The 17,960-nt window shown below is 40.2% G+C and overlaps 1 protein-coding gene across 1 annotated transcript in view; it reads right to left on the bottom strand.

Annotated features, from left to right (window-relative positions):
• Positions 1-17,960, bottom strand: part of mGluR (metabotropic Glutamate Receptor) — a 375,829-nt gene that overhangs the window by 33,871 nt on the left and 323,998 nt on the right. Inside the window, exon 6 of the mRNA XM_089234664.1 lies at positions 13,011-13,098. Within this exon, the coding sequence (XP_089090790.1) occupies positions 13,011-13,098 (88 nt within the window). The remainder of the gene's footprint in view (positions 1-13,010; positions 13,099-17,960) is intronic.

The raw sequence follows: 17,960 nt of genomic DNA, 5'->3' as shown, positions 1-17,960 counted from the left end.
ATTAAAACATCATTAATATTTCAATGTTTATTGGTCGAGCAACGCGTTCGAAAAATGGGAATTAACCAAATTTTTGCAGGTTTCATTGTGCAGCTTTTCGTCCGTTTTGTCAAAACAAACCACCCAGAATTCATCACCAGCAAATGGTTTGCACGTCGAGTTCCACCCACACGCAACCCAATCAAACATCCAAACTAGGCGTATGCGTGTGTTATTCACATTGTATTTGAAAAATAGTTACTACAAAAAAATTCGGTGCTTTACAGTTTCTTCTACTTTTTCTTTTCCAAGTGCACACGTTTGAAGTCTGACTTTTGGAAGAAATCAAGCATGACTGATTTTGATAATAGCGTAGATCTATGATGTAGCTATCTCTATCTCCATGTCACATCCTTTAGTTGAGGCCTCTGTAACAATTTAAGCATATCTCTCAACTGTCCGAGTCTGACTGGAGCACGTGTGAACTGCAAGTGGAAAGACCACTACAGTGGATCGTGTATCTACTCCATTTCTCAACGAAATTCCTCTCCGTCATATTTTTCCTCATATACCATACATGATTTAATGAATTAATGAACGTCAGGACTCTGCCACCGGAATTTTCCTGCTGCCGTGATCTCTTCCAGCCCAGCTTCGTTATGGAGTCTGGAACAAAGTATGTGCACCTGACAATCTGAGCCGCATGTAGTGTGGTGCGGGAATGTTTAGTGCTATCATCTAAATTTGAAATTGTGAGTGAAGTGAAATGATTGAATATTTGTACCGTTGTAGGCCTGTTGTTCTTTATGTTAAGATTTTTTAACAGGGGAATCGGCTCGCATTCGCGCCTCGAAGTGGGGAACCACAGATATAGATGGTGCATCCACACACACAGTGCCAGAATCTTTTTCTGGGTCCACTAGATAACAGCTTACTGGATGTGGAAGCTCTCTGTGTTGGAGTATGAATCTGTAGATTGTTGGTTTCTAGAAGTAGACAGAAAGATGCTGAGAAAAGACCAGCAGTACTGTATTTGTTAGACATATCCAAAACAATAAAATCAGGGGATTTGTCAATTCGAGGTCCTGCTCGCCGTCTGTCACATTCTAGATGGCTAAATGCGGCCAATAGAGTGCTAAGGTTGTAGGACTACTTAAGTTAGCCAAATCCTTTTGGGAACCGGAAGTTCTCTTCATCTTGAAATCGTACGAGCCTGTGTGGTTCCACATCAAAAAGAACAAGTATTTCAATGACGCGCTAAACATGTTTTTCCAGCAGTTCAAAAATTGCGGTATTTATTTGATGAGAGAGAGTGTTTTAATCCAGTAGTTGAACCCAATGCGTTCTTCGGACACCCTGAAAATTTACTGTTGGCTATGATTGTTGATGAAATTCGAGAGAACTGGGATATAGAAGAACTTTAACTTTTTTATACTCAGACGGTACTTTAAAGTACCAGGGTAAGTAAATTTGTTTCGAACTGACTAATTTTTTTTAGTTTCTCTTTAATTAGAACTGAAATGACTTACCAAATAATTTACATGATATTTATTTGTTATTGACATCACATTTATGCTTTTATTTTAATTTATTATAATTTTCCTCTTACTTTCTACTTATTCTACTTTTCACAATGTCGGATATAAAGGGTTAAAGCAAGACAATCCGTCTCTAAAGGAAAAACCATTAGATACTTCATGCTACGTAAGAAAAACTTTAAAGCTACCGAATACACTGGAATTATTAACCGGAATACTTGCTTGTTGTATCCTTCCCCCAACGCTACGGGAAGTATGTGATGATGATATATCATTCATCAATTCCGAGATCAGAGGCATCGAAAGGCTTTATCGACGGACTCAGGCAGTCGAAAGATGTATCAAACTTGTTATCGAGGCCTGACGTATATAGACATGAGAAGCTCAAGTGGTACATCGGATCTACGCTATTATCAAGATCAGTTTTATGAATGATTTATCCCAAAAGTTAGATTTTGAACGTGTTAATTTTTATGACTAGCTTTGATATATAATATAAATTATACGCACACGACTATTTCGGATGGTTGATTGGGTTGCGTGTGGGTGAAACTGGACATGCAACCACCTCCTTGTGATGAATTCTGGGTCGTTTTGTTCTAACAAAACGGGCGAAGAGCTGCACAACGAAACTTGCAAAAATTTGGTGAATTCCTGTTTTTCGAACACGTTTCGCGACCAATGAACATTGAAATATTAATGATGTTTTAATTTATTTTACTTTATTGGACCATAAAATGAGCATGACAAACAATAGCGTGCCGATCCTAGAATTTCAAGTAATATTAAAAAATTTCAGAAAAATGTTCAATTTCCATAAACCTCAAGTCCGATGCGCGACCGGAAGATATCAACCGATTTTAACATTTTTTACGTCGTTTTTCTTCTTATAATAGGAGGCAACTTTTCCGCACTATAGCGATTTCAAAATAAAAATTTCATTTTTTTCGACCTACCCTATTTATGGCAATACTACAATTATACAGCCTACTTATGGCAATGCGCCATCTGTCGGCAAAATTTTTAACTAAACATTTGAGGTTTCTGTATCAGATTCTTATGGTTTTTTAATAAACATACCAGCCACTGGTTCCATGCTTCTATCTATCACCGTTTCCGAGTTATTTATTTTCAAAGTTAGGGGTCCTTCGTGAAACACACAGGTTATTTGTCGTCGGTCATGGGCTTTTCCCGGCAGGTTTACATTGCTTTAAAGCGATTGCCAGCGATAAATGCTCTTGTCTTGAGCCTGGCACGCCCATGCACTACGCCACATGCTGACCAGAAACGACGCCTTTCACTACCGTTCGCTGGCTGCTCATCTGCACAGACCATGGATGCTTGGCTTACTACGTCGAGAGGAATCGAAAGAAAAGATAAGAAAAATGGGAAACTTCCATGAAAAACATCCTGAGAAGATAAGGAATCCGTCTCCTCCAGCTTCTGTAACTCCGGTACCAGCGCCAACGTTAAGGAGATCGCCGCGACTTCATCCTGAGAGTGAGAAAATAGTATACAACGACAAATCATTCACTAGGTTAAATGATGCTCTCACCAGTAGTCGAAGGTAGTTATCCACCAAACCTCGAAGCGAGAGTCACTATGCTAATAGGACTATGGCAAAAACAAAGCCACCCAAGAATCATCGATACCGTTATGATAGCGTAGATAAGGACAATGGCCTTAACTATATCATATAAAACAGTCACTGTCACCGTATCCGAAAATAAGTGAATTGTTTCATGAATAACACACTGATTACGACCCATACCACAATATAAATGATCCTCTGCTTGCCTAAGTCATCACTAAGTTGAGTATAACAGAATGAGGATGCGCTACGGTGCTGAAAAAGCACACAATGAGGTACGCGGTGATAATTATAAGCTAAATTACCATAATAATTCAAATGTGCGAAAGGGAGGAGGTGGCTCTTTTCCGCGAAGAGGCAGTGAGCGCGTAAGAAGAAACATGAATGCCATATTCGAGGGTGAAGCGACTAACGGAGCAGACGAATGGCAGGAACAGAAAAATAATTTTTGTGGGTCTACCAATGTAATGTCAGATCGTAGGGTGGTACAGACTAGATTCAGCTGCATTCAGAGAGAGGCACACTGGCGGTAGAAAACCAGTGGCGCCATTCCAACCTACATATTTCCACTGAATATGGGCAGACGGGATGCAAGGAAAGGCGGTGTATCAACTGTTGGATGATGAACATGGCACATCAGACGGCAATGGACATCAATCATAAGGTAATGGGCCTAAAATGCTCCTTAAACCTGTTAGTGTGTGGCCGGCGTGGTCTGGAGCCGGAGGTGCTAAATGTGAAAAACAGTGTCACTCATAAGACTTATAATACCAAGTAAAACACTTTTGATGCTGCTAACAGACATCAATATCATTCAAATAAATCTTAATCGAGCCAAGGCGGCCAGCTACTTACTCAAAGTAAGCAAATGGTCAAAATGTCGACATTATGATGATACAAGAACCATGGGTTTGGCGCACGGAGCATGGCTATGAGTTAAAGGGTCTTCCGACAAGCTGGTCGCGGTGGTTATCGCATAATGGTAAGGCTGCAATTGTCATTAGGAATACCTGTATCCATGGGGCTTTTTCGGAAAATAAAGAAAATTCAGTAGCAATCCAATTACATGTGGATTGAGAAGAACTTATCCTAATAAATTTCTTACTCATACCTTACAAGAACTTATACGAGGCCATACAAGAAATGGAGGATATGATCACGAAGAAATCAAAATATAGAATCACTAGCTATATAATACCCGGCGTTGCCCGGGTTTTCTTCAATGAGGCTTTTTTGGATCACGTGATATTTCCCTCTTTCTTTGAGGGACATGCAAACCGTGTCTAAGTTCACCAATATGGTCAATTCCTGCGCGACTCATGAAAGAAATAGATCTAGATTTAAAGAAACGTGAAAATAAATATATATTTTTTTCTTTTTTTAAAGGGTGCTAGGTATTTCGATCCCCCCCCCCCCCCTGAAGTTCTAGTTATTCATCTGCCTGTGTCTGCTTCAAAAAATGCTTAATTAAAGCTGTGGAATTTTTTCGATGTACTTTTTACGGGCCCATAATTAATTTTAAAACAACCTAAACTATATGAATTTATGCAGTTGAATATTAAAAGACAATACGGAGACATTAATTTTCATGCTTGAGAAGGTATAAATAAACGTTTGAAATCAATGTTATTGCCTGGATATCCAACTCGAAAGCAGATCCGAGGGTAATTACTTCATATTTAATCTCCTGGGCTTCGTATATCTCTAAGCGAACTCAATATTTCAAAAATCGATAATTCTATACAATTTTTAAAATTATTGATGTGACAGAAAACCCCACCAAATTTCCGCATTTCTACATTAAAATCGGCAATTTTAATACTGATTTCTATGAGGATTACCCTTTTCCTGACCATCAAAGCGATGCTGATGATGATTACGACGTCATTCAAAAAACCTCATTACAGGGAGTATTGAAAATGTGGCAAACCATTATAAAGGCATAAATATTATACACTTACTGACAGCGTTGAAGAAATGACAAACCATTGTAAAGGCATATACACGTGTTAAACGCATTGCTAGGGAACCACGGTAACCAAAGTAAACGTTCCGAAAGTGATTGTTGAGGTTCAAAAACCATTGTTGCCCTACGGTTTTTTGCCCATTTGGGGCACATGCCCTGCTTTGGCGAAATTTTAAAGTAGCCTATTGTTTAAGCCAGGTCCCATTTGGTATATATGCTAAATTTGACGACGATCGATCTAAAATTGTAGATTTGCATAAAGAATATACACACACACAGACAGAAAATCAATTTTATATACAGGGTGATTATAAAAAAACTATCCCGACATATGGGCCCCTAACTATCATACCATTCACAGAAACTGAATGAAATTTTGGCATAAGGTATTTTGATATATGCGCTCAAGAATGATATGGAAAACAACAGTGTCACTCTAACAGTTACGGTTACAGTGAGAAAATTTCGAAAATATCAAATGGCAACACCAAGTTTTTTGTATTGGAATGTGATCTCCATTGTGAAAAACCCTAAATAGCGTTCGAACGGCAACTGTAGCATGAAAATCACCGGCGGTAGATAGGCTAAAAGTGAGGACAACCAATAAGGACAGAGAAGCAGCATAAAATAAAGCATTTTATTGTGTTTCACAAATTTTCCACATGACCTTGTGGAGGACTAATCAGGCTGGGATCTCAGCCGAAGAAACGGTGTGACGAATGAAACGAACATTAATGCTCTGGTGCACGGCAAAGTCCTTTTTACTTTTTCCTTGCCTAGCTCCGGGGATTTTCGTGCTACAGGTGCCATTCCAACGCTATTTCGTGTTTTTCAGTATGAGATCACATTCCAATACAAAAAACTTGGTGTTACCATTTGATATTTTCGAAATTTTCTCACTGTAACCGTAACTGTTAGAGTGACACTGTTGTTTTCCATATCATTCTTGAGCGCATACCTCAAAATACCTTATGCCAAAATTTCATTCAGTTTCTGTGAATGGTATGATAGTTAGGGGCCGATATGTCGGGATAGTTTTTTTATAATCACCCCGTATATAGATTATATCTTCTGATTGGAATGGTCATAATAGTCTATGGGGTTATGATGATAATAATGAAAGAGGTCAGATGATACTAGATCTCATTTTGGCGAAAGATTTAATTTTGTTGATCGCCGATAATAAGACACCCACATATATGGCCACACAGGAAGCTATGGATGGCCCGACTTAACCCTCACTAACTCTTCAGTGCTGGCACAAAATATAGAGTGGTACGCAGTGCCGTCTTAACGCATGGGCCTACCCGGGCACGGCCCAGGGGCCTCGAGAAAAGGAGCCTCACAAAAATGAGATTTGGTTGAAATTTTCTATAATTTATCTGGTAGGGCCTCAGAAAAACCACTTGGTCCGGGGGCCCATGGTGCTCTTAAGACGGCCCTGGTGGTACGTAGGGGAGGAGACGACACAGAGTAGTCATTCTTATATCCATATGTCTATAAAAACGACAAACATGACTATGACAAGAAAAAATTATCGCACCACCCAAAGAAGGCTACAAAACTTTACAAGATATCTTAAAAATTGCATTTCAGCCCAAATAGATAATATTAAGAGATGTTATATTTCACAAGACCTGGAGAAAGCGACGGAATCCTTGTTCCAAGTACTGACGACGGCGAGTGACTGGACACCCCTTGCAACCGAGACCAATGACAGAGTCAATGACAAAAAGAATCAGTCGGAGTGGTGGAACAGAGAGTTAGAAATTGAAAGGAAACATTCAAGAGCCTTGAAGAGGCGTTTCCAGAAGGCCTCAGAAGAGAACAAAAACAGGTTGCGGGCGATGTTTTGTAAACAACGGGTGATGTATACAAAAATGGTACGTAAAACTAAGATTGCGTCTTGGAGTCATGTGAAGATGCAACGGTGGTTTACGGCACCAACTATCGAGCAACAATGAAAAGTGAATCTTTTCCCCAAGTCATGATGGAGAAGAAGGTAACGAGACAATCCTAGAAGCTGCCACCCGACAACTTCAAACAATATATTGTTCCGGATAATTTTCTACAAGACTTCGAGTTTACAAAACAAGAAGCGGTTCGACGGACAAACTCAGATTTATTTACAGAACAGCAATTTACACGTATTTACAGGCTAATCAGAGAGCTAACAACTTTCTCTCAACGTTCAAACACATCTGACTGAATCTCCTTGTGCCTGTCTAGCCTGCTTGAGCCTCTCTCAGTCTGCCATCTTGTGAGCGCCACGGTATTTATAACCCGGATAGAAACTTCGAGAAAAAGAACATTCCACCAAATTCTATTTCACAGTTTCCTAGTCGGCGGCGCTACCGTATGGAGGGGGCGGGACTTTCTAGATTTTTCTCTACACGCCCTGCCAGTTCTCCACCAATCGTGTCTTCGTGCGCTTAACCGAAACCGGTATCATCGATATTTCTGAACGCCATCGAACAAATCGCGTCATCTATCGTCGAAAGTTCGTAACAATATCCAGATGTCCCAGTCTCTTCAACCCAATCCACACAAGATTCTCATGAGGTAGCAGCATATCCTGACTCTCCGAGATATCATGACAGTTCAATTTCCAAATCAGAAATCAGAAGGATTATAGACAATTTAGACAATAACGAGGCGCCTGGATTGGATAGAATGAATAATCGAATGGTCAAGGCAATCAACAGATCCTTTCCAGATCTACTACACACTTTATTCAACAAGTGCCTTTCAATCGAATGTTTCCCAAGTCATTTTAAAATCGGAAAGCTCCTCTTATTTCTGAAAAGAGGCCGTAACCCCAATGATTTCAGGTCATATAGGCCAATATCGTCACTCTCCACTGGTGGTAAAGTATTGGAGCGAATAATAATTCAGCGGATCATGTATTACACGGAAAGGGTTGACTGGTGGCACATTCATCAGTATAGGTTCCGACAAGGCAAATCAGCTGAGATGGCTTTGAAAGATATGATGGTAGAAATTAAGTCTCAGCGAGACAAAGGTAACGATTTAGCCGTCATATCTCTGAACATTGAAAGTGCCTTTGATAACATAAGGTACGAATCTATCCTTCGCCGAATAGCGGAAATGCCTGTACCTCCATAGCTCAAGGCAATTTTATGTGACATTGTGGACGATCGACAAGCTGCGATTATGACTGATGCGGGATCGACTACTAAATCGATATCTGCAAAAGGGTCGTGTTCGGGTCCTCTTTTATGGAATCTAGTTCTCGATGAGCTGTTGAAAATGGAGTGGCCAGCCAATATCCGTGTCCAGGAATTTGCCGATGATATACTTGTTATTGCGTCTCAATCGACGATCAAATTAATTGCAGAGCTAGCGGAAAAGGCGCTCCAATCCATCACAAATTAGTTATCATTCCATAGCCTTTGCCTGTCGGCGAGCAAAGCGAGATTTCTCTGGATTTCAAAGAAGCGTCCCCCATCGATTTGGATGATGGGAAAGATCTAGGAGTTTCCATTAGCCAAGACCTCAAACGGGAGTCCCATATCCAGAAAATGAAGGATAAAGTTTTTTTTTTTTTAAATAATAACGTGATCCTCACGTATTCCCAAGGGATCGGCATGATCCGTCCAGGGAATTTGTTAGTGTTAGTAAACATCCATGCCCGAACCGGGATGCTGCTACCCTGCCGAAGATGCGACTTATGGCCGGATCAAAGTGGGCATTAATCAAGAAATGCGCAGAATCCTCTATTTCACGGTGGCAGAGCGAACTATGGCTCACGGAGCGTCAATCTGGTGTGCATCACCTCAGGTATAGCTTTCAAACAGATTGAACTCAATTCAGAGAGGATACCTGCTGTACACCTCAGGAGCTTATAGTACCACCCTGACAAATGCTCTCTAGACTATCTTGGGCCTCCCAAGATAGTTGAGCTCCTAGCTAAGTCGGCTCGCCTACTCCAGCTCCTCAAGACAATCTCAACGGCGGAAAATACATTGGATCTTCAGGCATATGAACGCAAAATAATAGGCTGGTCATCCCACCCGTCAGTCGGGCAGCGGAATAGCCAAATACGTTTTGACGTACTAGAAAAACGAAGGTGAGCTGCTTCAGTCATCCACACTTATATACTACACGGATGGATCAAAGTCGGAAAAAGGGACTGGAGCAGCATATGTTAAGACTAAAGGTAAAAAAGTAATAGCCCTATGGTCGGTCAAGCTAAAGGATTATAACTCAGTGTTTCAGGCTGAGCTTTTTGCCATCTGCAACGCAGTCTTAGATGCTTCTTTAGATCAAGACCTAATTCGATCTGACAGTCGCTCCAGCATACTGGCGGTTTCTAATCCACAGTCAAGTCATGAAATGGCTAGGACAATAAGAAAGCTTCTCTGCAATCATACCAGAATAAGCCTCAATGGGGCAATGAATTGGCTGATATTACGGCGAAGGAAGCTACCGAAGGCGGAATCATTACAGGTGATCTGCTGCTTCCCAACATCACACACCAAAGCAATCCTATGGAAGGATCTAATGAATAAATGGCAACAGAGGTGGGATGACAACACAGAGCCCGATCGATCCACCTATAGCATCCTGCGACATGTAATGTCTCGGAACCATATATGGTCACGTGAGATGATAATGTTCGTAACTGGCCATGGTCCGTTTCCAGCTAACCTTCATAGTTTCAAATCAATCCCCAGTGATAAATGTGCAACTTCGGCCATAGGCACGCCTCTTCGCTACCCAACTCTATGCCCCAAGACAACGGCTTTCCACTTCAGAGAGCCAGCTGAACATCTGTGAATACCTTGGATTGAGTGCATCCTGAAGCGGGAAGATTCGAAAGTAAAATACGAAAACTGGTCCGCTTTTTAGAGCAGCACCCTGAGGATATTAGAGCTACAGTCCCGGAGCCAGAACCAGATAGAGAGCCACCTATGCCAGTTAGGAGATCCACTAGACTACGACGTCAACTACACCCAGACAGCGATCTCGTAAATCTGTTTAGAGATGAGGAGCCTGAGAATAGTTTGATCCACGCGGGCTTATCGAAAAGCTGGATACAGGCAGCAATTACTGACGAATGTCTTTGGACCAAATCAAACCACACGGTGCAGCGATTAGATCAACCCAGCAGGAGATTGACAGCTTTCATTGATGTGATAGTTACTGATTCAATAAAAATCCCTGAAGAGAAACAAATCAAATTTTATCAAGAACTATTCTCTATTATGACGATTATTATGATGATTTCGTGATTTATAACCTGTGATTTATTTACATGAATCACCATTTTTCGATCATAAATTTTATACTTGTTTACTGGCGAGGTGCGTAATGGCACTTGCCCATATATGTAACATATCTTTCTCAAGCTGAATAAATGGTTAGGTTTCCCGGAGGCACTCGAGTCCCCAGGGACAATGTGCTTATATCACCGAGTGTGAAAGAGCCTGGGTGTCTCTCGGTTCCTATCACTATCACCCTGACAGCGCGCTGGTAGCAAGCACTGTTTGCAAGCGAAGATCAGAATGAATCCCAAACCTAATGAAGTCCCAGAGAAATTTTAAAGATCTTCAACAGTGATCAAAACTGACTTAGAGTGGATGTATTGAACTGTCGAGCGCAATGGGGTGCTCCGCCCTTTTGTCATGCAATCCTTGATCAATCAAACTTCTGATTGCACCTTTTGCGATATGATTTTATACAACTTTCTATGATTGTTTATTATCGGTGCCTGTTGCACTTTGACTTTAACTTGATTGATTTGATTCTTAGATTTATATAATTTTTAATTACCTTGCACTATATGTGATCTTTGACGTTTCAATAAATTTTAGTTTTGCCGGAGATGCCCTGGTTGCGTTATTACAATCACTACTTTCTTAGTAATACAGTAAGCATTAGCACGTCGGTGATGGGTTACTGCAAGCAAAAATACAAATACAAGGCCACAACAGGCAAAATGTCCAACGAGGTAGTTGAGAAATAGATGCCCATAACCCCCCGGAGGGTGGTGGCGACTATGTGCCATCACTTTTTCTCGCCTGTCACACTCATTTTTATTGAATTCCGGTTGTTAACTTGGAACCCTTTGAGAAAATTATTTTTGAATTTTTAAATAAAACAATCTCTGAAACCTAAAAAATCAGTTTATTGACATTTTTAAGTAAAGAAAGCATTTAGTTTATTTTTTTGGAAAATTTTAATTCCTGAAACATTAAGAAAAAAAAAGAAAATTTAAACTCGAAAATATAAGGCTCTTAAAAAAATAACACACTATAAATATAACATTCACATTTCTTCGAATCCGCTACAAAGTTGTTGTTCCTGACAATAGGTTTCTTGATTTTCATTATGATTCGGCACCTCGGATACCAAATTTCGTCAGATGGGTCTGGACATGAGTAAAATTTGCCAACTTTCTTCATGGCCCTTACTTACATACGCCTCCCCAATATGATCAAAGATGGTGAACAGCTATTTGTTTCTCATTACACAAAGAGCCTCTTCAAGTGTTTATTTGAGTAATTGCGGTAGGGTCGACTGACTACCCAGCTTATACACGTACTTGTGAACCATTGCTGGGACAATAACAAACTAGTGAAAAAAGGGCAAAAACCCCGAAAAAACAGGTGGCACAAAGTCACCACCTGAATCCTTATTTTTTTGTTTATGCGTCATATTTCTGTCAAAATGGAGTATTTTTAAAATTCAAATAGGTATTTCTGATCGTTTGTAACTTCTACATAGAAATATTAAATTACCTAGTGTCCATGAAACACACTGTCTGCATCAGGAGAGGTTTACACGCACTCGAAAAATTTCGTGTAAATCACAATAAACATTCTCTAGACAACAGCTGACAGCAGATGATGCAATAAATGACTCACCGACAGCTCCTGAATCGGCATGAAAAATTTTGAAACCGATTGTTCATCCATACACTCCAAGGAAGCGCTTGCGTCCTAAAATCCGTGAATGGCATATAGTCGGAACCCTGGCACAAAGTCATCCCAGTTTACGGTATCCATCGTGTTGAGAGAGACACAAGGTCTCAAGACAATTGAATGAGTGATGTTGGAAAAAATGCTCCTTATCTAACAAAAAACTTAGTTCTGAGAAAAAAGCATTTTAGTGAAAAACATTAGCATGTGTAATGCCTGCCAGCAATTTATATTAAAATATTTAAAGAATATTTTTAATACAGGTATAACCTTACTTTTGTCCATACTTCACAATTTTATTCTTAAATAATAAAATAAAACTTTAAAAAAATTGAATACTATAAAAAACAACGCGCTATTCACGTACAGTGTTCACCGGGTGAAAACAAAATGAGTCTAAAGATGCGGGCGAAACGGCCGCAAGTATGTGTTCGTGTGAAAAAGCATCCGCATCCGCTCCGTGTGTAAGGGGCTTTAGAACATCGGTAGAACGACTCATCGCTCTTCAATGTCAGGGACTTCGAGAACTGATTTTTACTTTAATCTTGAGTAGTATTATCTTGTAGTAGTAATCTTGTCGTAGTTTATTTCAATCTAGATGATTTAAAGCCTCTGTTGTACCGACTTTCATGCCAATATGACCAACCAATAAAACGCTTTATCGTTATTCCCATGAACAGGGGCGTACGCAGGAACAACCTTTGAAAAGGGGGCACAAAAATTTTCCTCCCCAGAAATTTTGAGCTACCAACCTCCAAAAAGTATTTAAATTAACAGAAATTGGTTTATATAGAATATATAAAGGGTATTTTCTTTAGATATTTAAATTTTTTTCACCAAAATATTAAATTTTTTTCTAATTTTTGGTCGGTTTTGGGGGAAGGGGACGGGGGTCTCCTGATTACTCCCTCCATGTGCCTCTATCCATGAATCGGAAAACTTCAATTCAACAACTCTGTTCAAATAAAATATACAAAAGATATTTGAATTACAATGATGCCAGGCTATCTTTGTCGGTTTCTACAGCTTCTCTTCCAGGAGTAATGTGGACACTCAACTTCACTTGTTCTGTTGATGCGCCTGAAAAAGGAAAAATTATCAATTTATATCACGGTGATGATGCTGTATCATAGATTGAGATAGAATTTTTTTTTTGTCTGTGTAGAGAGACTAAAAAAGATTAAGAAAAATATTCCAATTTCATTGGCAAAAGAAAGTAAATTAAAAGAAAAAAAAAAATGTTGCGAGTACATGTGCATCGGTTCCGTTCATAATAGCGACAGACGAAATCTCGACAAGCCACAATCCCGACGCGGTCGAAATCTCGACACGGTCAAATTGAAAAAATAAATTTCGCCATATAAGCCGCACTTTGCGCTTGCTGTCAGAATTTGCATTTTTCGCGGAGAGGGGCGTTGAGGCGCCGATAACAATAATAAATTGCGATCAAATAAATTTCAAAATTTTAATTTCGCCGGGACAAGGTGCTTGAGCAATATATTTGGCCATCTTTCCCCCTTTTCTCAGTCATTTTCTCACATTTCAAAGGGCCAGGTCCCTGCCCCTACGGCCTTTCTGAAGCTATAAGCATGAAATTCTGTCAGCAATTTTATTTTATACTTTAAGACTCACCAAAAAAAGATTTCTCAAAATTCAACCCCTAAGAGGGTCTTAAGGAAAAATTTGCAGATTACCAAATCCACGTTAGTGAAGCCGCGGTCAATTCGTTATTCATGGATATTCCCCATTTCTGAATCATTTTGTACTTCACTATAGAACCCTTTCAACCCAGATACACGGCAAAGTGTTGTTCTGGGGGGGGGGGGGGCCCAGCTCCTATGGCCCCATAGTGGGAGCTGGGGGGGGATTTAGCCCAGAGAGGAGAATAACGGTGCATATTACTGCCAAAGCCCGAAATTGGCCACTTCGCGAACTGACTAGCCCAGTTGACCCTTTCAATGTCCTAAATAAGGGCTTTTGTCGGCCTCTGCATATCGATCCCTATGATTCGAGGCTATCGCAGCGTTGGAGTATTTTTTTTTTGTGTGTGTGACAATTATGGTCATTTATAATTAGCCATAGCTAGTAATAATTATTATGGTTAGCTATGGCAACTCTAACAGTCAAAGGAATTTTTTTTTTTCAAGCCGAGCACAACTCAGGTCTATCGCCATGGGCAATTTACTACCCAGTGAGTTGTGCCGGAAGTGTAAGTATGTGTACCTAACAGTCTGAGTGCGTATCTAGTGATGATTTTTAATGCTGCCATCTATATCTCAGAAGTGAAGTGTAATGAATGAATATTTGTACTGTTTACTGTTACTCGCTGTGGCGAGACTTCTTAACGGGGAGATCGGCTCCCATTTGCGCCTTGAAGTTGGGAACCACAGAAAACCACCTTCAGCCGACCACCACTGTGGTGAGGCTCGAACCCGGGTCCCCGCGATGCGAGTCCGTCACTATGACCACTCGACCACCACAGCGGCAGTCAAAGGAATCTGAATATCGATATCTTAGTGATCCATTTATAGGATGTATAGGGATCGACATTTAGGGCCCGGCGAAAGCCCGTAATTCGGACGTTGGCCGGGTCAACTGGGCTGGCCAGTTCGCGAAGTGGCCAACTTCGGGCTTTGACAGTAACATATGTAAATATATATATACATATATATATATATGTATATGATCATCGGGCTGTTAATTAGTCTTTACTTGTTAACTAGGAGACTTAACCTTTTAATTGTTCATTATGAGAACTTGAAGGAATCGATCAGGAGCAGAGGCTTAAAGTTTGTCGTGGTGCAGCTTGTAAGTAGCCATGTGTAACACGTGGTGAACGGACGCGGATGGGCTTCCTCCAACCCGTACTGGGAGGATTAGCCAAAGAGGATTAGCCAAGGATCAGCGTGGAGGATTACGGCCAAAAACCCTCTAAAAAGAAATATGAACTCTGTCTATAAACTAAGGCTCCTTCAATCCCCAGCAGCATGAGTGTCTCTGGTTACGGCAGCAACCAGCAAGACATGAAGGCAGAGGGTGCTATGAAACTCTAAGCTGGACCAGGCGGCCATAAGATGACCTTGGCCCCGTATAATGGACGATCTCTTTCTTCAGAAAATCGTTTGCAGGAGTTGGAAGAACTGGAAAAAAAAATAAATTGGGACATTAGGCATCTGTGAAATTAGAAAAAAAGGAGAGGAGAAAATAAAACTTGCCAGTGGACATGTATTTTACTACAGAGGAACAGATAATGGAAGAACCAGTGGAGTTGGAATTCTCCTTCATAAAAGGTGGAAAAATCACATCCTTGAGTTATATAGTACATCTGATAGAGTTGCAAAGTTGGTTATGCAAATATAAAGCAGATAACGGATACAGATTATACAAGTCTATGCACAAACAACAAGCTATTCTGAGAAAGAAGTAGAAGATTTTTATGAAGAATTAGACGAGCTGCATAGTTCAATGCCAGAATTGGGGAGAGAAGAAATGGTGGAAGCTCAGTTGGAAGTCATGGCTACGGTGTACGAAACGATAATAGAAACCGACTCGTCGAATTTGCAGGGAGCGAACAATTACGCATGAATTCATTTTTTAAGAAGAAACCCCAAAGAAAGTGGACCAGGAGAAGCCAAACTGGAACAACAAGTGAAATCGACTTCATCCTATCTAATAAGAAGCATATGATCAAAGACTGCAGTGTTCTCAACAAATTCAAAACAGAATTGATCATCGACTGGTGAGATGTAGAATAAGGCTTAAAAGGAGGATGAAAAGAGCGAAACTTATCAAAAATACAAAAACTGTCATCGATAAGGTAAAGCTTCAAGAACATCGATATAAATTCCAGTTAGAGATGAAGAACTGATTTGATTTGCTATGTAACACCACTGAGGATGGACAAGATGTCATTTGATCATTTGATCATTTTTGTCGCACCACGGTCATTTTCTGCACACGAGGGCTAATTAGACCGGGACCTACAATTTTTTGCCGACTCCGAACGGCAGGCTTGCTTTTTATACTCATCGAGAGGTTGGTGCGCTAACCCCTCGATGGGGGACTCCCTGCGGTAGCAATATTTTGCTGCGGTTAAGTCGCCGTTTTTTGTTGTACCCCCGTGTCAGGAAAGTTTTCTGACAAGGACGAACCGGGTATCGAACTCGCGACACCTCTAAACATCCTTTGATACTTTAGGCGAGTATCTTATCTACAAGATGTCACCACGATGAACAAAACTTTAACCACTACCTTAAAAGAAGTAGCAAAAGAAGTCGCTGGAGGAAAAGACATCAAACCAGTGCAGAAAATAACAGAAGAAACAAATAAACTTATAAAAGACCGGAGAGAATTTCAAATTAAGAAGAATGACTCTTGAGCCCTGTTCACATGTGCAAGATTGGGGGTCGCTTTGGTGGTAATTACCGGCATGACAACTTTTTTCCCCTCGTAGGGAAGAAAAAGGTGGGAGACAGTGATGGTAACCTCGTCAAGCAAAATTTCCCTCAAAAATTTCCCTTTTGACTAAATTTTTCCCACAAATTCCGAAGTTTTTGCTGCCATCTATCGGTGGAAATATGTAGTCAATTATTTTACACTAGAAAAGCATTATTTGGCATTTATATATTTTTTTTCAACAGAAATTCTTTTGTTTGACCAAATTTCAAAATTTCCCACAAACGCCAAGAAATTTCCCATATGGACCAATTTTGGCCGATTTTTCCCACGAATATGGGAAATTTCCCACGAGTTACCATCACTGGTGGGAGAGAAGCTCATCAAAAAAAGCCCATCTTTCTTGGGGTGGATTGGAGGTCGACACCGACCTTCTCTCCCATAATCCTTTGCGCCGCGAAAACTGCTATAAGCTCCTTCGTCAACCATCTTGAATCAATCACTTCCGTTCAACCTACGTAACCAGTGACGACTTCCGGAAAGAGGGGGGGGGGGATTACCGGCATAAACTTAACGACATGTGAACGGTTTGTAGCTGAACTTCCCGGGATGTTTTATTGTACATGTGAACGCGGCTTAAATCAAAAGGGGAATATGCAGCACTTTGTAAGACAGTACGAAAGCGGATTACAGAAGATATCAGGAAGTTTAATTGCGATATTGAAAATAAATCACTGGAAGATAATAGGAGCTTACAATCAGCAAAACGAAAACTGTGTGTTGGGAGAAAGGAATTTTTTCACTAAAAAGGAAAGATGGAACTATCACAAAAGATGGGAAATGTTCATTATTAGATGGAAAAAATCATTAGTATTGTTGAGGAATTCTATAATACTCTATAGAAACATGAACAGGATCGGGGCAAAGGAAAGGGAGCGAGAAGAAAAGAAAATGAAGCAGAATTTGTACAAGTACCACCTGTGCTGAAAGAAGAAGTCTACAAGGCTATAAGATGTATCAAAAAATTGAAATGGTGAAGATGGATTTCAATAGACATTATTAAAGAAGCAGGAGAAGAATTTTTGAGTATGCTAGCTGCATTTTTTCCAAAATTGTCTCACAAAATTGGATGTGCCTGGAGATTGAAATAACGCAATGATGTCTCTTTTTTACAAAAAGAGTGAAAAATAGGATATCAAGAACTATCGACCAATTAGTCTCCTATCAGTAATTTATAAAATCTTCACTAAAGTGCTGACATACAGGCTCGAATCCAAATTGGACGAAGCTCAACCAAAGGAGCAAGCAGGTGGAAGTGGATTCCGTACAATGGATCACATCCAAACAATCAGGGAACTTACAGGGGACAAGAAATACGCATTACCATTGTGTATGGGCTTCATTAATTTTGAGAAAGCGTTTGATTCTATCTTCACATCTGCTGTTGTTAAAACTCTAGATGTAACTGGGGTAGAGAAGACTTACATCTGTTAGAAATGTAATCGCACTAGTTTATGTTATATATGTATGTGTATAGATGACGCTGC

The sequence above is a fragment of the Pholcus phalangioides genome, unplaced genomic scaffold, assembly GCF_987345545.1.
Source record: "Pholcus phalangioides strain wild (caught in Gottingen) unplaced genomic scaffold, Ppha-v1.0 ptg000008l_1, whole genome shotgun sequence".
In the NCBI taxonomy this organism is placed as follows: Eukaryota; Metazoa; Arthropoda; class Arachnida; order Araneae; family Pholcidae; genus Pholcus; species Pholcus phalangioides.
This window is presented reverse-complemented; position numbering and strand designations above follow the sequence as displayed.